The 22582-nt window shown below is 35.4% G+C and overlaps 1 protein-coding gene across 2 annotated transcripts in view; it reads right to left on the bottom strand.

The window, feature by feature from the left end:
• The window catches only part of tmem266 (transmembrane protein 266), a 104559-nt gene that overhangs the window by 30079 nt on the left and 51898 nt on the right, over nucleotides 1-22582 (bottom strand). For both annotated transcript variants that reach the window (XM_073831389.1, XM_073831390.1), the window contains 3 exons: nucleotides 7499-7653; nucleotides 4285-4358; nucleotides 2113-2169 (listed from right to left, as the gene is read on the bottom strand). In XM_073831389.1, the coding sequence (XP_073687490.1) occupies nucleotides 2113-2169; nucleotides 4285-4358; nucleotides 7499-7653 (286 nt within the window). The remainder of the gene's footprint in view (nucleotides 1-2112; nucleotides 2170-4284; nucleotides 4359-7498; nucleotides 7654-22582) is intronic.

The following is a 22582-nucleotide window of genomic DNA, read 5'->3' as shown; positions in this document are numbered from 1 at the left end:
TCACTGCTCTTGAATAAAGGACTTTTGTAGTTTTAATAAGAAACAAAGCATGTTTAACTATTACAGTGAAGACGCTGTTTTATTTTACATTCAAATAATTACATTCAATTTCTGTGTTAGACTACTTTAGACTTGCATAAATGTATTCAGTTTTTTTTTCGTTTGTTTTTTTAAAAGCACTGTTTTTTTTTCATTTGTATCTTTGTTCTGTTGTATTGCTATCTTTAAATTAATCACTAACATAAAGTTTTGGACCCAGTCATGTTAAATAATCGTGATTACAATATTGACCAAAATAATCGTGATTATGAATTTTTCCAAAATCGAGCAGCCCTAGCTCTTACTACCTTTCTGGGCCTTAAACGTGTCAGTTGCGTTGCTGTCTATGCAGAGTCAGAAAGCTCTCGGATTTCATCAAAAATATCTTCATTTGTGTTCTGAAGATGAACAAAGGTCTTACAGGTTTGAAACGGCATGAATAATTAACGACTGAATTTTCATTTTTGTGTCAACTATCCCATAAGGGGAGACACTGCAGGCAAAAACTGTTTTTTCATGCACCTGTCAAGTTCATAAAGTGTTTTTTAAGACTAGTGGAAAGAAAACATCCAAAAGATACTGCACTGCAAAAAAATGTTTTTCTTACTCAGAATTTTTGTCTTGTTTCCAGCCAAAATATCTAAAAGTTCTTAAATAAAGAAGGATTTTCTAGACAAGTAAAAATTATTGTCTTGTTTTCAGAAAAAACAAGTCAAAATTAAGTGCGTTAAAAACGTATCTCGAAGGCTGGAGGTCAGCTAGCTCGACCTATATTAATTATTATTATTGAGAGTATTATATACAGAAAAAAGGTAGTTCGACCTGTATTCTGCTACTGCGATTCTGTCCGAAGACGCAGTAACTACTGCAGGGGAAGAAAAAAAAATCTTCAGTCCGTTAGACTTAAGATATTTTAGCGGAAATGTGACCAAAACTATTTAAGACCCATCGAATCTCAATTTAAAGCATTTTAAGACTTTTTAAGGTTTTTTATTAGGAAAACGTTATTTAAGACTTCTTAAGGATCCGCGGACACCCTGGTAATTATTATTCTACTTATTAAAGCCAAGCATGAATCATATCTAATGCTTTGAAGCATTTTACATTTATTGCAAAGGTAGTAACAATTTAAACAATATATTTTATTTGTGAACTTGTGTTTTTAATAGTTAACTTTTAACTATTTTTGAATTTTTCAAATAATCAGTCATCAAAGCTTGGTAAATGTTACAGACACAGATATTTACTTTAAATTTCACCAAGCTGATTACTCATTAAGAACTCCCACAGACCATGTTTTCATGCATTTCAAGTGTTATGTTGACGTAATGAAGTGGTTATATCTAAGTGTGCAAGTTATTTACTTACTTTTTTAAATTAGTCTTCCCATTCACGCCACTATATTGTTCATTCAAACTGATTTGTGAATGCAGAATGCATGAACTAATCACAGCCGAACATAACCAGTCATATCTAATCATATTACGATGGAGGCATTGCCTCCTCTCACATGACTTTCCCCCATTCATTTTCAGTTACCACCCAACAAACTCACTGCACGCTTTAGAGGGGGTCTGTTAAAACTCAATGGGCTCAGAGGACTTCACCTGTACCTGTAATTTTACCTGCTGGTGTTGCTATTGGACAGTGTTTCTTTAGAAAAACCAAGTGATTTATACATTTTTTAATGTTATATTTTGTAATACTCGCATTGTTTTATTTTTTTACTACAATTTTTTTTTCTCATCCAATTTTTTTGAGACACTGCCTCCCTTGCCTCCTCCTTGGTGTATGTGTGCACTTTAAAATAATTAGTAAATGGTCTTTAAAAACATTCATATCAGCCAGATATGACTAAAAGGCAATATTTTTTATGTAAATGAGTGGGCAAGGTCGATAAAACTAAACAGCCAATCACAGTGCAGTTGGCAAAGGATCCTCTCTCGCTCAGGCTACAATGTGACATTGAGAGTGTGCCACAGCGCCAGAGAGACTCATCCTTCATTAAGTTTCAAGGGCTCGCCTCTTCACTCCGTTTTCCCCCCTGTACTAATGGGACCCCAGGGAGCTTACCTCAACTTTGTTCTCTATATAATCCCAAATCCCGAGCACCACAATCCTAAAGACAGTCTGGGAGAGGAAGAGAGACACGGAAGAGAGAGCATATAAGTGGAAAAGACCCATTCAAAGAAAGAAAGAAACAGAAAAGAAGCAGATTAATGGAAATCACTGATCAGATTTCTGATGCTTCAGCACACTGCATTCTGGGAAATCATCCACTAGAAAGCAACAGAGCGTGTTCAGTGAAAGGCAAAAAAGAAACTGGCAAACATTACTTTTCAAGCGAACCCACGGACGGCAAACGTAAATAATGAGCTCGCGGGAAAAATGTGTACGTAGGGTAATTCGAAATCTAAGTGATATCGAGATGTGGCGGCAACAGAATTCACCTCCATTTGGTGGCGAAATAACCTCCGCAAAACCCATTTCCAAGCCGAGTCATTTTTTTCTTTCATCTCGTCTCTGAACGCAGCTCATAATTTATCAGTGACCTGCAATATGTATTCATAAACTCGCAAGCGGGCGAGATCTCATCGAAGCACTCGAAGGAGACGCTGTTTTAGTGACTGCTGACTCAGGTGGCACACGGTAGTCTTTTTATCGCTTTCTAGCCCTGCTTCGCTCTCTAAAACATGCGACGCTGAAACTTTTAGGCATTCCCTGTCTCTTGAGCCTTTATTGATGCGTAAAACGCAAGTTGAAGGAAATAAATGCAAGTCTGCTTTAAAGGAGCCAGAGACAAATGCAACTGGATCTGAAGAAATGGGAATCAATAGAAGTCAGCACGTGTCACGACACACACACACACACACACACACACACACACACACACACTTTTAAAGTACAGTAACAGCACTATGTGAAACGGCTTTTTCTTGGGATCAATTAAGATGCCCCACAGCATAAACATTCAGACGAGACCTTACATCAAATACTTCCAAACGTCGCGTCGCGGCACCATTAATTTGAAACCTACTATATCGATAGTTCTAAAAGAAGCTATTTCTAGAAAGCCTGGTGGCTCTGTGTAAATCACGATTGTCTCAGACTCAGCATCTTAGTTGTTTTAGTGGCCTGTGACCTTTAAATGTGCACTTTTAATGCTGACACGTTGCTCTTTTAACAATCGCCTCAGATGTTTCCTCAGAAATTCCTTTATATTTATGTTACTCATAAAATTAAAGTTCACTTCTAGAACAAAAATGTACAGATTTACTTACCTTGCCATCCAAGATTTTAAAAGTCTTTTTTTAAGTCATAAAGAAATGATGTTTTTTGAGGAAAACTTTTCAGGATTTTTCTCCATTTAGTGGACTTCTATGGTATCCCCGAGTTTAAACGTCTACAATGCAGTTTAAATGTAGTTTCAAAAAGCTCTAAACAATCCCAGCCAAGGAAGAAGGGTCTTGTCTAGTGAAAAGATCTGTTTTTTTTCTAAAAAAAATTACAATTTATATACTTTTTAACCTCAAATGCTCGTCTTGTCTAGCTCTGCGTGTACTGTGTGTATTCTGGTTCAAGACAGTTAGGGTATGTCGAAAAACATCTCATTTTCTTCTCCAACTTCAAAATCGCCCTACATCGCTGTTTTACCTTTTTTTGTAAAGGGTGTTTAATCTTCTTTGCACACCCATAAACACTGGGTCATTACTTCTGCAGTGATGTAGGATGATTTTGAAGTTGGAGGACAAAATGAGATGAGAGTTTTTCGACATACCCTAACTGTCTTGAACTGGAATAAACAGAGTTCATGCAGAGCTAGACAAAACAAGCATTTGAGATTAAAAAGTATATAAATTGTCTTTTTTTTTTTTTTAAATAATCAATCATTTTGCTAGATTGCCCTTCTTACTTGGCTGGGATGGTTTAGAGCCCTTTGAAGCTGCATTTAAACTGCATTTTGAAAGTTCAAACTAGGAGGCACCATAAAAGTCCACTATATGGAGAGAAATCCTGAAATGTTTTCCTCAAAAAACTATTTCTTTACGACTAAAAAAAAGAAAGAAATGAACATCTTGGATAACAAGGGGGTGAGTAAATGATCATACTGTAGAAGTGAACTTGATGAGAAATGTTTAATGAGAAATGTAATTTGGCCAATTTGAGCACAGTATGTTCCTAGGGTATTTTTTCCAGACGAAAAGCAGGATACTTTACTGAGATCCTACACAGGTTTACACTCACCTCAGTGAAGAACACGGACAGGATGACCAGGCTGATCCAGTGGATGATACAGGCGAACTGGAATGCATTATTAACTGTGGACACAATTCACAAAAGATTTTACTCTCACTTCATGAAAAAAAAAAAAAAAAATCTGATTATAATACAGTCAAATGTAATGAGCTACAGCTTCTCAAATTACACACAACTTCTAAGTTTGGGGTAAAGATTTATTTTAGAAATCAAATTAAAAATTAAATTGTGACCCTGAACCACAAAACCAGTCATAAAGGTAAATTTTTTGAAATGAGATTTATACATCACCCGAAAGCTAAAAAATAAGCTAAATAAGCATTGATGCATGTTCGTTAGGATAGGACAATATTTGGCTGAGATACGAATATTTAAAAGGAATCTGGAATCTCAGGAATCTGAGGGTGCAAAAAAAAAATCTAAATATTGAGAAAATTACCATTAAATTACCAAATCTTAGCGATGCATGTTACTTATCAAAAAATAAGTTTTGATATTTTTATGGTAGGAAATTAACACAAAAATCTTCATGGAACATGATCTTGACCTAATATCCTACTGATTTTTGGCATAAAAGAAAATATACAAATATACTTATGACTGATTTTGTGGTCCAGGGTCACAATTGATCAAAAGTGACAGTAAAGATTTACATTGTTATAAAAGATTTCTATTTTAAATACATGTTGTTCTTTTGAACAATGAATAAAAATATATCACTGTTTCCACAAAAATATTAAGACACTGATAAAAATAATAAATGTTTCTAAATGTTTCGAATCAGCAGATTAGAATGATTTAGAGATCATGTGACACTGAAGAGTAATGATGCTGAAAATTAAGTTTTGCCATCACTGGAATAAATTATATTCTCAAATATATTGAAATATAAAACAATTATCTGAAATTTTAATAATATTTTACAATATTACTATTTTAACTGTATTTTTTATTACAAAATGCAGCCTTGGTGGGACTTCCAAAATAATTTACAAGCTTTTGAATCAAACTGTATTTTGTGTTGGGAAGTTTAATTAATTTTAGTGAATCAGTTCATTTGTATGGTTCGTTTCAATGAACAGAAACAGTTTATTTCACATAAAACTGTTGCAAGAGTTCCTGCATTCCACTTCCATTCATTTTTGTAAAATTTAGTATAAAACGTTAAAACAGTGTTCAGGACAAACAAAGGACCCATGAACAACTAACTAAACAAAAACACACAGCTGTGGATCATTTAGGTAACAACACAGTATTAAGAATCAAGTGTATGTAAACTTGTGAATGGGGTAATGTTTATAAATTAAACTATTATTTTCTCTTGTGAACTATATGTAAATGTCTTTTATGTGAAATATCTTATTCAGGTCAGTACTAAATAAAAAAACAACATGCATTTTGTATGCAAGGTGTGTGTAAACTTTTGACTTCAACTGTAGTTATTTTTGCTATAAATAAGGTCATGATAACAAAATCTTTGTGTTTTCTTTCTCAGCTGTTTGCTTTAACTTAAGACCTAAATTACTTACTTAAGAGGATACTTGCAAAGACGGAAATTTTGACTCATTCAAAAGTCCCTCAAATTAGTTCTATTGCGCTGCTGATTGCATTTCAACGACTAAAAATCACGTTTTTAAACTGCAATGCTTAAACCTCACATGATAGTAAGCTATTTTAATTGAGTACTGCATAAAAATCTTTGAAATATACAAAATGGGGATTTCTTATTCAGAATTATTCTCATATAAAACTTCACCTTACAGGGACTTACAGGGCCAAATTTTCTACATGTGCCGCATCCGTGTCGCAAGCCGAGCCTGAACTGAAAGCATTAGGCATTTGTGATATGATATTCCACCCATCCGCATCCTGCATCTGTCTATTTATCCGCTCTATTATGGTGCAAGAGATCTACTGCATTCAGTTATCACCCCCTCTCTCGCTCTCTCGCTCCACACGCCGCCAATCTCCTGGCCCATATGTCTTAGTTTGCTCTGTTCACTGATCTGTCCATCAGTCCATTCATCTCCCTCAATCCCTCCTTCCATTAATCTCGCCGGCCGGTCGCTGTCCTGCACTCCTCCACTTCTCCCATCCGTCTTCCCCCCCTCCATCTGTCTATCAGGACTTTGTAAAGGCCAGAGAAGACAGAGAGATATAGGCTGACTTATGCTTCTGTCATCTCTCACATTTCTCTCTTTAGTGTGCACTCATCTGCACACTGAGCCGTGATTTTTTTTTTTTTTTTTTGCCGTAGTATGAATGGGGATCGCCGGTCAGATTTACAATAGGCTCTTATGAGAAATGAAAATGTCCAGGCAAATACCAGCTAAGCAAATGCCATTCACGATGTGTTTATTGAGAATAATCTCTGCAGAGATTAGATCAACAATTGCAGATGTATAGCTTTGAGAGATAGTGCTTGTATACTGTAATCATTGAATTTTTAAATTGTCAAGATAAATGTATTGTCATGCAAATATAAAATGCATGTGATTTATTGGGTTGGGAAATGAGAACCAGTTCTTATTCAGAATTGACTGAATAATCAAAAGTATTTCTGATTCCAGAATGAATCTCGAATGAGTCGGTTCTTTTTAGGGAATCAAAAACACACTACTATGGTTTGACTCTCAAACAAATGACCAGTGTAGCCTGATTCCTGAACAAATTATTTTTATGAGCTGCTACATTCTAGTGATTCAAACACATGTAATCAGTGTTGTTTAAATTCCAAACAAATGACTCTTTTGAATCCTTTATTTTTAGGGAATGAAAAAACATACAATCTAACCAAGGTAGTAAAAAAAAAAAGGAAAAAGAAATGGGTTATTTCATTTTAAAGTAATGCCTTTTGGGCTCAAAAATGCCCCTGGCACATTTCAACGCTTAATGGAGCGTTTCAAGTGAATCAAAAAGCAGAATGACTGTTATGAACTGGTTCTTTTTTTGGATTCATCAACATACAGTTTGATCACAGTAATCTAGATCCCAATCAAATGGCATACAGCTTGACCAGTGCAGTCTGATTTCTGTATGAATGATTCTTTTGAACTATTTCTTTGTAGTGAATCAAAGTGAATTCTTTCAACAGTAAGTGGCACTGATATGACAGGGCATGTGTGCAAACAACTAGATAGTAAATCCTCATTCTGAACACAGATCAGCTTCTAAAGGGATCTTAACCCCTTCTAATACTTACATTGTAGGAGCTTGGTATCAATGAGCAGTTCCACAGTCAGTAAGAGCACCACCAAGATGACACAGGCCACCAGGAAACAGTTGAAGCCGGCACTCAGCAAACACACCTGCCACAGCGCTGCTCTCCTCCCGCAGCACGGCTTCAGCCAGTTGGACCTGCAGATTAAATACAGCCACAGAAATAGAAAGAGAGAGAGAAAAAAAGAGATACATTTTTAAACTTATAAAACTTTACATTTTTAAACTTTATAAAACCACAAACAGAAGACTTCACTTCTATTTTCACTTGTACATACAAGTTTACTTATTTACATCAAAATACACTTTTGCTTTAAAATTAAAAAATATACTTAGCAACAAAGGCAAACTTGTACATGAAGGTAAACGAATGTACATACAAGTTTGCTTTTATTTGTACATAAACGTTTGTCAAGTTAGTTTTACATACAAGTTTACCACTATTTCTACTTGTAAGTACAAGTTTACTTGTAAAGGTTACTTGTACATACAAGTTTACGTCTACTTTTACAGTTATGTTAACTTCTACATACAAGTTTACATACAATATAGTCTCGCGTAGCCAGACCTTCAGACTGACGGCTGAAGGTCTGGAATTCATGGAAGCTTTAGTTGGCCAAGGCCCGCCCATAAGACCGTTTGATCGACATGTCAAACAACCAATCACAGTTCGTTTCGTTCAGTGTCACGTTTCGGGGCGTGGAGATGCTCCCACAACAACAGACTAGCGTGCAACAAGTCAGTCATTGAAGTAACCAGCATTGAAAGATAACGAAGAAGAGGGAGAACAAGCAGTAAGTCAGTAATTTGTTCGCGAACGTGGCAAATGTGTATAACAACAATGGCGTCTGCATAAGCACCTTTTAGCAAAACGCTGAATTAATCAGTCTGCGCTTTGTTTCCCGGCGGACCGAATATAAACGCGACACTCGCGTCTCCTGGAAATCCGGTCAAATTCAACGAATCAGATGACGACTTCGACATTCCTGAAGTGTTTCCAGTTAAGTGTACCATATGCATCAGACGTTTAGCCAACGTTCCGTTGGCGTGACGTCTGAGGCTGAGACTACATACAATATAACAAGTACTGTTCTTAAATTATGATAATAATACAGATTACAAAAACCCTAAACTCACAAAATAAGAAATTTATTTAGTATTTTTAATTTTTAAGCATCTGTCACTTTGTTCTGTACATATAGCTACTGTATGACTTCCGGAGACTTAGAATACATCACTGTAAGTCATATGGACTACATTAATGGCACCTTCATGGCCGTTATTTTTTGGAGCTCATCAGCCCCAGGCCCCACTCACTTTCATTTTATGTAAAGGAGCTGCCAAAAATTCACTTGATTAGTTGCAATTGCTTATAGCGTTCAGTTTAATTGTGTTTTTCAAATTTTGTTAGGCAGTAAACCTTTCAGTGGATGCTCTTGTGAGTGTGACTCACTTTGATTAATCACATTTTCTCACTATCTCTCTTTTCCTCGCTCCTCTAAAAGCAGACTAATTGAATTGTCCTGTTGAGGGGTCTTATTCCCTCCTGCTTTTTCTGTGCTCCTCTCACTCTCCCTTCCTGACTCTCATATCATCTACTGCTATTCCACTGCCATGGGCCGATCTCAGATCTGAAGGTGTGACCTTGGAGGTGGACTCATCAATTTATCATCAAAACCAACATCAATGTGATCTGTCCATTCTATAAGAATGACCCCATCCTCCCTCTTTCTGTCACCTTATAAATAAAAATAAAAAATAGATAGTAGCCAGTATACAGTAGAAGTATGTTAGTATTCCATTCCAAACTGCCCAGGTTTTCACTGTTCCAGAGCCAAAACCGGAATCCAGGAATTCATTACAATTCCTCACTATTTTGGCACTATGTTGGCACCAAGTATGCTCTCTTTTATCTTTTTTTCTTGCTGAAATGTTGGAACTTGAGCATTTGCGCACTATTTTCCAGACTGAGCTCCAAGCCCGTGCTGTGCGTCCCGGGCTCCTTCTCTTGGGAGCGGATTCTGATCTTGGCAGCATGGGAAAGACCGATCAGTGTGGCCAGACTGACCTCATCCTGTGGCTCTCTGAGTTGCATCCATAAACACACACAAACACGCATACACACACACACACACCATCTGGAGAGTACAGACTCCACTTATCAGACGCAGCCAAAAAGATGATTGCTTAACAGCATGGCCGCGCCTTCATTTGATCAGATGGACTATTTGCACGCTTTGGGCTTCGCCCTTGTGCGGTTCGAGCAGGAAGGGCAGATCAGACATGGAATCTGTGTGCTTGGCTGAGCACTGGTGTCTAATAATACCACCTTAGCACTCCGTAACTTTACGCCCTCCTAAAAGTGCAAACACTAAATCCCTTGATGGCTTGACAACCCTGAGCTCTAATCAGCACATACTGCATTTCATTATAACTTGATAACATTTGTAGAGATTGCGTACTGTTTTTTGCACAAAAAAACCTTGCAATGACTATTTTACAAATACTGCACCCAAGTATACTGTAATTAAGTAGAATAACAAAGTTGTTGGTAAAAGATTTGTAAATTTTTTCAGATAAATTTGGTACTTGTTGCCAACCTTTTCAGAAGTTTATATGCAGTTGTTAAATTGTTCAGAGTGGTTGCTAGGGTGTTGCTAAGGTATTCTTGGAGGTTGTTAGGGTATTGTTAGAATATTCTGTAGTGGCTGCAACAGCTAGGCAGCAACTTTCAAATAAGGAATGTGACAAACAACTGGTTGGTTGCTTGGCCACTGACAATTGCTAAGGTGTTGCTAGGTGGCTCCTAAGGAGCTGATATGTTGTTCTAGATTGTTGCCAGGATGTTCTATAAATATTAGGGATGGGAAGATTCCCCGATTCGCTCGGTGCATCGGTTTAAAAAGTTAACGATGCAATGCATCGGTTTAAAAAGTGCGCATCGGATACAAATTGGCATTTGTATCGCGATGCATCGTTTCTAACATACCTGCATCGGTAAATCCCGATTTATTTCTTTATATTTATTAGTAGACATGCAATACTTTTATTATTTAGAAAGTGGAAAATATTGTTAGATTGTTTTCTCCCCTCTGAACTGTTTCTCAAGCACGTCTCACTTCACTGCTGCGTGAATGACTTAGCCTATCACAACACTACAGAGACCGGGGCGTGTCCAGAAAGTCACATAGAGCAGGGATTCTCAACCGGTGGCCCTCGAGATGGCTTAAAATTAAATTAAATTTTATCCTAAAATGGTCAAAGCACGGCCTCTTTCGTGTTCTGTGATTGATTGCTTTGGACTCGGCGCAGCAAGCCTCGTCATCGCACTGTTAAATACAGACTGAACGGCGGCTCAAAACTTTCAACCGCGGCACGCAAACATCATCAGAGACCTGCAAGGGACGGATTTTTTAGTCCCGCTCCTGCCCGCTCGTGCAGAAATGTATGTTATTTTGTCCCACTCCCACCAGCAAAAGCCCACATAAAAGTAACCTATACCCCCGCAGAAAAACGGGTCTCTACTTCATCTCTTGACTGCATGAAACAAACCCTCGCACTAAAAGTAAAGACGATCAGAGTAATAGTAACAATGACACTCTTGCATATCGGAGTCTAGGCACGCATAAGTCCGCTGTTGATTCATGAACTAGTCATGCTTTCGGAGCTCTGATCCATAGTATTTTTGTGTGAAATTTCAAAATATTTGCATAGTTGTCAAAATGAATGTCTTGTGAGTGTTTTATAATGGATGCTCACCCATAGAGGTGGGTCTTGTAAGGGCCAGTTGTGTTTATGCACATATGAGCACCTGCATCAACAGATATAGTATGTATTTGCTGTATTTTTCATTTGTATGTTCATTTTATAATGGATACAAACAGTAGATATTCGGTCAGTCCAGTTCAAATGGACAGGTTTAGTGAGTGGTATTTTGGCATCTCCCTGTTGTTCTGTTTGGCAGGTTCACTTACTTTAGAAAAAGTACTCTGTAGTTGTTTAGAATGTCTGAATTAAAGAATTCAGGAGCTTTAAATCTGTCTAATATATATATATATTTACACACACACACACACACACACACACACATACATATATATATATATATATATATATATATAATCAAAAAGTCTTGGTTTTACTTGGTTAATAAATAATCAAACTCATTCACTGGCACCGCATCCTCTTTCATATCATCACATAAACTTGATCTAATTAGTTAGTGCTGAATTATCGCATCGTATCGTGATATGGGTGTGAATCGTATCGTATTGTCACAAATGTATCGTTAATATATCGGATCGGATACTTTGTATCGAGATGCGTATCAGATCGGCATTATACCTTAGATGCCCAACCCATATATGACAACCATCCAGAACACCATCCAGAACACCCATATATATATATATATATATATATATATATATATATATATATATATATATATATAGGTGTTCTGGATGGTTGTCAAGGTGTTGCTAGGTGGCTCTTAGGGTGTTCTGGATGGCATTGCTAGATGGTTGCCAAGGTGTTGCTAGGTGGCTGCTAGTGGGTTCTAGATAGTTGACAAAGTATTGCTAGCCCAGTGACAGAGGGAAGTGACAGAACAAGCCCAGTGACAGAGGGAAAGTGATTATTTGGGATTTACAGGTGATAAATAATGAGGAATAGAAGAATGTACATATGAAGGTCTTTCTGCTTCCAGAATTGAGCAGTAAAACGCACCACACTGACTGATTTATTGAGGAGTGCAGGGTTAACGCCAACACCAACACTATAAGGTGTGTCCCTGTGAAAGAAAATGGACCGTAGAGCAGTGTAGGCACCAAATGTCTTTCCATAAATGTACATGTATATATATATATATATATATATATATATATATATATATAGGGTATATTTGTTGCAATAGCCAAAAATAAATTGTATGGGTCGAAAATTATCAATTTTTCTTTTATGCAAAAAAAGCATTAGGCTATTAGAAAAAGATCATGTTCCATGAAGATATTTTGTAAATTTCCTACCATAAATATATCAAAGCTTAATTTTTGGTTAGTAATATGCATTGCTAAGAACTTAATTTGTACAACAAAGGCGATTTTCTCACTATTTAGATTTTTTTGCACCTTCAGATTCCAGATTTTCAAATAGTTGTATATCGGCCAAATATTGTCCTATCCTAACCTCACAACTGTTATAAAAAGTATGTTCTGTGTAGTGTGAATGAAATCCAGAAGTACTACATCTGCCATATTGTCTTTGTCACGTGACTTACATCATTAGCATAATTTCACTGCCATTCCCAACTCCTCTCCCGTGGCCTCATGGGATGGTAACGTGTTCATCATATGCACACCTCAGAATTTCAACCGGTTACCAATATACTTTTCGTTTTGAAATCTATTAATCCAGACACACTACTCTTTTTATGTACTGTTTTTTGCTTATACTATAAGGGCTGTTTCCCAAATAGTTTGAATTGACCTTCAATTTCTTAAAAAGTGGTTATACTTTCCATCTGAACAGTTGAACATCGGTATCGTTGTGTAGTGAAATTGCAGTTCTGGCTGTAGTTGCATTAGTGTACTAGCAGCAGTTTGGAAGGGCAGTATAAACAAAGTGCGTGACCGCTGGGACCATGAGTGTGGTGAAACATGCCGATGGCTGGAGGTTGTTATTTTATGCTGAGCGAGCAGCAGCTAGTCAAACTCAAACCCCAACCCGTGACCTGTATTGGAGTAATGGATGAATGAGTCTGAGGTGGGAAAGTTCAAGACAAACTTCAGCACAAAAAGCCGCTGTGTAAGAAGGACACTGGCTGTCTCCAGTTCCAGAGTGGAGCTATAGAGGGAGATTGGATCTCTTTCACCTTTCCCACACCGAATCCTGCTGAGGTCACAGTGGAGCCTGATCCTGGGTCATATGAGAACGGGACATGCCCTTGCTGGCTCAGACCACAGTCTGTTATACTAGAGGTAAGGGCTAAACATTAGGCCACATGTACGCTAGTCAATGACATAACATAAACACTTTAGTTAGCTGACATTCATCTTTGACTATCACCTTTACATGAAGAAATGACTTTCAAATATTCAGTACCTCACAATAATGTAGACACGTAAATTTCCAAACGTAAAATGCTAATTTGCACTTTCGCTAACCCCGCACGCATACACCGTACAGTGGAGGAAGCAGGGAGGAAATGCGTGTGCTGGAGTGGACAGGTTTATAGAGACATCAGTATCAGCACTACGTGAGACGCAGGAGAGACAGATTCAACCGCAGCAAACAGCCGACCGGAGAGGGCTGAATTACACCATGAAACTGATCGATCGTGAACTGGAGAAATGTGCTGTCATACAGGCCTTTCGGTCAAAAACTGATTCTCTCGCTCGTGCTCTTGCTCCAGGAGAAAAATGAACGGGAGAGGAAACTCTAAGGCTTAATTCTAGATATAAGACAACTCTAGAGATACTGTAGGCCTTGCTGTCCTAACTAAAACAGAGCTTAAAAATGACTGATTTGAAATGTTCTTTCATTTTCGTTCACCGTTCCTGCCTGGTGGAACCATCTTCCCACCCCTATCCGGAATGCAGACTCCTTAACAGTTTTCAAGCGACTGCTGAAAACCCATCTCTTTCGACACTATTTGACTCAATAAAAAAAATAAAAAAATAAACTTTGTTCTCCTCTTTTTCTTGATCTTCCCTTTCTAGCCTGTACTCATCTAACAATGCCTGATATATGGTATTTTTGTGCACTTCCTATGTCAATCTGCCTCCTTAGGATGAATCGCTTGTTGTATTCCCCAATTGTAAGTCACTTTAGATAAAAGCGTCTGCTAAATGAATAAATGTAAATGTAAAATGTTCTTCACCGGCAACAGTCATTTGTGGATGCCATGCAATCATGCTTCTGATGTCAAAGTTGATTCCAAGAGTTGGACATTAGCACATGTAACACCACATGATACTAGTATATGTACAAAAAGAAATGCAAAATATTGGGTGAATTAGTGCAGTTTTTTTAGATGGTACTAATTTAAGCAATACTTTTTGGTATTAAATAAAAAATAAGCAGGGACGCACAACATATATGTACGGAAGACCGTTTACGCCACAGAATAAAGAGATGAAACAAGATATGAGCTCGCAATTTTGACTTTTTTTTTCCTCAGAATTGCATGATATAAACTTGCAATTGCAAGTTATAAAGTCAGAATTGTGAGATATAAACTCACAATTGTAAGAAATAAAGTCAATTGTGAGATAAAACTCGGAATTCTGTTTTTTTGTGGGTTTGTATCTCACAATTCTGACTTTTTCTCACAATTGTGAGATATAAACTCGCAATTTTGAGTTATAAAGTCCAATTTTGAGTGGGAAAAGATGTTCTTACAATTCTGACTTAAAATGCATTTGCATGTTATAAAGTCAGGATTGCAAGTTTGCAATTCTGAGAAAAAGTCAGAATTGTCTGTTTATATCTCGCAGTTGTGGCTTTATTTTTCAGAATTGCGACTTTATGTTTCGCACTTCTGACTTTACATTTCTTTAAGTTTGTATCATGCAATTCTGAGAAAAAAAGCCAGACTTGTGTGATAAAAAGACATAATTACCTTTTTTATTTTTTATTCAGTAGCAGAAATAGGCTTCCACATATATATTCTTCATATGTTATCAACCAATTTTTTTTTTTTTTTTTTTTTTTTTTTACAATTTGTCTGTCAATATCAACATTTAATTTTATGCTTGTTTTCCCAGTTTGTGTATTTAGACTGAGACACAAATGTTTAGCAAATCTCAAAATAAATATTCTTTTTTTGAATATCCATCTTAAAATGAATGTTTTCAAAATAAAATATAATAAAAAAAAAATTTACTGGTTGCTGACTAAAATTGAAAATTTTATTGTACAAAATTATAATATTTAAAAAAATATTTAAATAGTTTAAATATTTTAATATATTTAATATATTTATTGGTCATCAGCTGTACAATTAAAATACTAGTACAGAATCCTAATAATTTAACAATATTTTAATAATAATCAGTTAACAGCTACAAAATGAAAATAATTATTGGCTTGCTGATATTGATGCCTTCCGAACAAAAAAAAAAAACAAGTCTTCAAACCTGTTTGTATGCCTACTGTGAAATTACCACATCAAACGAGACGTGCTAACATGGATGCAGCTATGAAGCTGCAGGGTTTGCTTAAGGGCAGGGGCGTTGCTAGGCCCTTTTTACCGGGGCACGAGCCCCAGTGAAAATCTGCTGTGCCCCAGTAAAATCTCAAATTTGAGTTATAATTTACTTTAATAATCCCGAAATAAAGACTTTAAACTATATGCAACAACTGAATTGACGCTTCTAAAAGCAACGCAGTTTAACCGAAGACTGTGCACGCAGATATCCATGCCCGCGCGCGTCTGTATTTAACTGCAACACGCACGTCGCGCAGCCTTTTACGCAGAAGTACATGCAGTGTAGGAATAGATGGTTACACAAGTTTGTAGAGTTAATTGTGTTGAAAATGCAATTGTCAAGCAGTTTGTGATGCATTTTGGAAACAGGAGATGAGCCCCTGGTCTGATGCACCACCTGGCCCGAGAAACACCTTCTCAAAGACTTAGGCCTACTTTTAGTCATTATTTGGGTAGCACACATATTCTGAATGCCTTCGACAGAATTCAAATTAGCCATTTTAATCTAGATTAATTCCAAGATTACAGTGAGATTAATCTAGATTAAAAAAATTAATCTATGCCCACCACTAATATATACACACACACACACACACATATATATATATATATATATATATATATATATATATATATATATATATATATATATATATATATATATATATATACAGTATGTGATGTGATCTGTGATGCGATGGTGAAATCTTCTCTTTTTTAGGTTTTGATACCATATGAAAGCTGGGTTCAAGCCCTTTCCAAAACTGTAAGTTGGCTGATAGCTATGAATTTCAAGAATGGAATTTTTGGAATTTTGAGAAAAACGGGTTTAAAGTGAGACAGGTTTCACTTTCACTTCACGGGTTTAATGAGAGCTGTCTGTCAAGTCAGGAGTGCAATACTGCATTATTAATCATTACACAAACACATGGGCATAGTCTCTGAACTTTTGATCACCCCTTGTATGTTTAGATAGCACGGATAGTTTACCTTGTAGTTTAGATTTAGAAAAGCGATCGTAGCGCAACTGTTCGCGCACCTTTTCATATAACAGACTATCATCGGACTCCTCCTCTTTAGCAATTTCATCACCCAGTCCTTCATCTCTGGATGTGAAATAGTCTATTATAACATCATTTTAGGCACTGGCATCACCAAGACTGAGGAGATTGAAATGAGTAAGATCATTTAAGTGAGCAGATAAAAACATTTGCTTGCCGTAGGTTACACAGGACTGGCTAAAAATGTGCATCGATACATCTTTATTAAATATGTTACGTGATTTATTTTGATATGTTAACTGTTTTTGCAGTGTTTAGGGAAAGCACCTCCGCAGCGCGTTCTTAACATAAGAGATAGTCATTTTCTGCTTGATCCAAAAAATGCGATTTGCACTAAACAAGTGAATTTTGCCAAGATATTTTCAGAGATGATAGACAAGATGTTGTAGAATAATCATTTAATGAAAACCTAATTTTGACCAAAAATTGACATTCTACCTATTTTTTTTTATCTTCCAGGTTTGAAGTCAATACTGAGTAAATGTCACATGTATGTGACGTATATATATTTAGATTTATATATTATTTATATTATATTTATATACTACATTTATATAATCTCACAACTGCAACATAATTTCTTGTAATTGTTGCTTTATAGCTAAGAATGTGAATTTGAATCTCACATGCAACTTAATTTCTTGTAATTGAGGCCTTATATCTAAGAATGTGAATTTCAATATCACAACTGTGAATTAATTTCTTGTAATTGTGGCTTTTAATATCAGAATGTGACTAAATCTCACAACTGTGACTGAATTTTTTGTAATTGTGGCTTTTTATCTCAGAATGTAACTTTAAATCTCAGAACTGTGACTTATTTTCTTGTAATTTTGGCTTTTTATCTCAGAATGTGACTTTAAAATCTAACAACTGTGACTTATTTTCTTGTAATTTGGCTTTTTATCTCAGAATGTGACTTTAAAATCTAACAACTGTGATTTAATTTCTTGTAATTGTGGCTTTATATCCAAGGATGTGTTTTTAAATCTAACAACTGTGACTTATTTTTTTGCAATTGTGGCTTTATATATAAAGATGTGACTTTAAATCTCACAACTGCGACTTAATTTCTTGTAATTTTGGCTTTTTATCTCAGAATGTGACTTTAAATCTCAGAACTGTGACTTAATTTCTTGTAATTTTGGCTTTTTATCTCAGAATGTGACTTTAAAATCTAACAAATGTGACTTAATTTCTTGTAATTTTGGCTTTTTATCTCAGAATGTGTTTTTAAATCTAACAACTGTGACTTAATTTTTTGCAATTGTGGCTTTATATATAAAGATGTGACTTTAAATCTAACAACTGTGATTTAATTTCTTGTAATTGTGGCTTTATATCCAAGGATGTGTTTTTAAATCTAACAACTGTGACTTATTTTTTTGCAATTGTGGCTTTATATATAAAGATGTGACTTTAAATCTCACAACTGTGACTTAATTTCTTGTAGTTTTGTCTTTATATCCAAGAATGTAACTTTAAATCTAACAACTGTGACTTAATTTCTTGTAATTGTGGCTTTATATCTAAGAATGTGACTTTAAATATCAGAACTGTGACTTAATTTCTTGTAATTCTGGCTTTATATCCAAGGATGTGACTTTAAATCTCAGAACTGCGACTTAATTTCTTGTAATTTTGGCTTTTATCTCAGAATGTGACTTTAAATCTCAGAACTGTGACTTAATTTCTTGTGATTGTGGCTTTATATATAAAGATGTGACTTTAAATCTCACAACTGCAACTTAATGTCTTGTAATTGTGGCTTTATATCTAAGAATGTGACTTTAAATCTCAGAACTGTGACTTAATTTCTTGTAATTTTGGTTTTTTAATCTCAGAATGTGACTTTAAATCTCAGAACTGTGACTTAATTTCTTGTAATTTTGTTTTTTTAATCTCAGAATGTGACTTTAAATCTCAGAACTGTGACTTAATTTCTTGTAATTTTGGCTTTTTAATATCAAAAGCACAAAGCAGCAGATGGATTGGCCAAGCATATGTTCACATGAACACGTACATCATGGCCGAACTCGGGCAGCGAGTCTCCAGCACCAAGAGGTTGAGGAGGCATCAAGTTGGTCTCTGAGGAAATCACTTTCAGAAAAAGCAATCAAGGAGCACAAAGCTGTACCACAAGCGCCTTCAAGCCTCCACATAAATCACCCTCACTTGTGGTCGCATTAATGGCATCACGTTACCGACCTCAGTAAACTTCAGCGAGGGTCTTGGCTTTTAGAGAACAACTAAAGGGCAAACAAAAACAAAGAACGAAGCCGCAAATCTTCACCAAAACCGATCGCTGTTTTGACAGATATCTCGATTGCATGTCACTCTCAAAAACACCATCACATTAGTAATCCAACCCATAGTAGCGGGAAAGCCATTACTGTTGATTCTAAAAATCATTACTGACATGAGCCGGTGAAAAATAGATCTGTCTGAGTCTGCCTGCAATAGCTTGATCAAAGCCATTATGTTCCTTGATAGGCATAATTTTTAAAAAGGAAACTTGCAGCCTTCACAAAAATAAATAACTATAAAAAAACAGCATAATAATCACAAAGCATATATAAGATATTTCCAAGAAGAATAATAACAATCTATCAAGTGCAGCCAAGGCTTTTTAACCTGCTCTTTGCTTTCTTATAATGGAATGGTTATATGGCTTCATGATACAGCACAGCTGATTCACACTCACTGCTGCAGAAATGGAAAGTAAATGATAGACTAGAAGATTCTTCGGTATTGAAGTCTGTTTCGGTATCAGAGGTATATATATAAAAAAGGTTATTGTGACGTTATTTTTCTAAACTGTGATCATTTTTCATAACTGTAACTATATCTTAATTGGGATTTATTTCTCACAACTTTTATCTCACAATTACAATATCGCTTGTAATTCTGCCATTGAATCTCAGAATGTGAATTTAATGATTTTCATAATCAATTTTTATGTCAGAATGTGACTCTATCTTACGATTCTGCCTTTAAATCTTCTAATTTTTACCTAATTTCTTGTATTTGTGGCTTTAGAGCTAAGAATGTGATCTCAGAATTGCGACTTAATTAATTGTGACGGTTTATCTCAGAATGTGACTTTAAATCTCACACCTGTGACTTACTTTCTTGTAACTGTGGCTTTTTAATCTCAGAGTGTGTCTTTGAATCTCACAACTGTGACTTAATTTCTTGTAATTTAAGTAAGTGACTTATTTTCTTATAATTGTGGCATTTTACCTCAGAATGTGACTCTAAATCTAACAACTGCAACTTAATTTCTTGTAATTGTGGCTTTTTATCTTGAAATGTGACTAAATCTCACAACTGTGACCTAATATCTTTTAATTGTGGCTTTATAGCTAAGAATATGACTTTAAATCTCAGAACTGCGAGTTAATTGTGGCTTTTCATCTCCGAATGTGACTTTAAATATCTCAACTGTGACTTAATTTTTTGTAACTGTGGATTTTTATCTCAGAATGTGTCTTTAAATCTCACAACTGTGACTTAATTTCCTGTAATTTAAGTAAGCGACTTATTTTCTTATAATTGTGGCATTTTACCTCAGAATGTGACTTTAAATCTAACAACTGCAACTTAATTTCTTGTAATTGTGGCTTTTTATCTTGGAATGTGACTGGAAATCTCACAACTGTGACCTCATTTCTTGTAATTGTGGCTTTATAGCTAAGAATGTGACTTTAAATCCCAGAACTGCGACTTAATTGTGGCTTTTCATCTCAGAATGTGACTTTAAATATCTCAACTGTGGCTTTTTATCCCGGAATGTGACTTTAAATCTAACAAATGTTGAAATTTTAGTTAAATACTTTGCAAGTTTAATACTTTAATACTAATTTTGGCTTTATATCTAAGAAAGTGGCTTTAAATCTTACAACTGTGATTTAATTTCTTGTAATTGTGTCTTTACAGCTCAGAATGTGTCTTTAAATCTCACACCTGTGACTTAATTTCCTGTAATTGTGGCTTTTTATCCCAGAATGTGACTTGAAATCTAACAACTGCAACTTAATTTCTTGTAATTGTGGCTTTTTATCTCATAATGTGATTTTAAATCTAACAAATGTGATTTGAATACTTGTAATTTTGGCTTTATATCTAAGAAAGCGGCTTTAAATATCACAACTGTAACGCAATTACTTGTAATTGAGGCTTTTTATCTCAAAATTTTGACTTTAAATCTTACAACTGTGACTTAATGTTTTGTAATTGTGGCTTAACAGCTAAGAATGTGACTTTAAATCTCACAACTGCAACTTAATTTCTTGAAATTGTGGCTTTTAATCTCAGAATGTGACTTTAAATCTCACAACTGCGATTTAGTTTTTTGTAGTTGCTGCTTTATAGTTAAAAATGTGACTAAATCTCACAACTGTGACTTAATTTCTTGTAACTGTGGGTTTTTATCTCAGACTGCGACTTTAAATCTCACAACTGTGACTTAATTTCTTGTAATTGTGGGTTTTTATCTCAGACTGCGACTTTAAATCTCACAACTGTGACGTAATTTCTTGTAATTGTGTCTTTATAGCTCAGAATGTGAATTTCAATCTCACAACTGCAACTTAATTTCTTGAAATTGTGGTTTTTAATCTCAGAATGTGACTTTAAATCTCACAACTGCCACTCAATTTCTTGTAGTTGCGGCTTTATAGCTAAAAATGCGACTAAATCTCACAACTGTGACTTAATTACTTGTAATTGAGGGTTTTTGTTTAAGAATGTGACTTTAAATCTCACATCTGACTTAATTTCCTAAAATTGTACCTTTACATTTGAGATTGTGACTATATCTAACAATTCTGACTTTAAATATCACGACTGCAACATAATTTCTTGTAAATAATGTGCCTGTGCCTGTATCTCATATTGCAACTTTTTAGAAATGCACCATTATATCTCACAACTGAGATGAAGAGTTAGTAAACCATGAGCTGGAAAGTTAATAGCTGTTGATAATTCACCATAAGATCTTTTTTTACAGTCATATGTATTTAACAACTTAATGATGATTTGATAATTTAATGAATAAATATACAGTAATATATAAATACATTTTTACATTAAAAGAAAACGACTAAACAAAAAATACACATATACACTTTACTTTGTGATTGCTAATGTGTTCTAGAGTGTTTTGGTTTGAAGTATAAATTATGCATATGTATAATTCATACCCATAATGGAAATGTCAAGGGACAAGTTAGACATTGAAAGTTTAATATTTATGGTTAGAGGTGTTTTAATTCCTGTCCCAACGTATGAGCAATAGCAAATAAATCCTGAACTCTTAGTACAGCTCCAAACTCCAAGGTCCCTCAGTCTTCAAGGTTGGCAAACTACTCCAAATAATGATAAAATGCCCAATAAAGCATCCTCAAATATATAACAATGCATAATAATTCTTTCTGAGCAGTCTTTTGAGAATTGTCCGCTATTATTTGTGGGTTCTGGGTCAAAAGCAAATAGGACAGACTGATTTTCAGTGACTGCTGCGAATGTCAAAAGTTGCATGCTGATATAAGACACATTTTTCTTACATCCCCTGCTTTTAAATGTAATAATAAAAGGAGCGGCTGGTCTCAGATCATCAGGAGAGAGCATGCTCCACTGACAATGTCAGGCAAAGAGCAAGCAAGCAAAAGCTAAAAACAATTGTCATAGCCAGCAGACGAACCTCAGCACTTCAGGAAAGGGATAGAGAAGATAAAATACAAAAACAGCAACAACAAAGCTAAGCATAAAATATCTGCTGAATCTCTGAGAGGTT

This window comes from Garra rufa, chromosome 25 (genome assembly GCF_049309525.1).
Source record: "Garra rufa chromosome 25, GarRuf1.0, whole genome shotgun sequence".
Lineage (NCBI taxonomy): Eukaryota > Metazoa > Chordata > Actinopteri > Cypriniformes > Cyprinidae > Garra > Garra rufa.
Note: the sequence above shows the minus strand (reverse complement) of the source record. Positions and strands in the feature narration are given on the sequence as shown.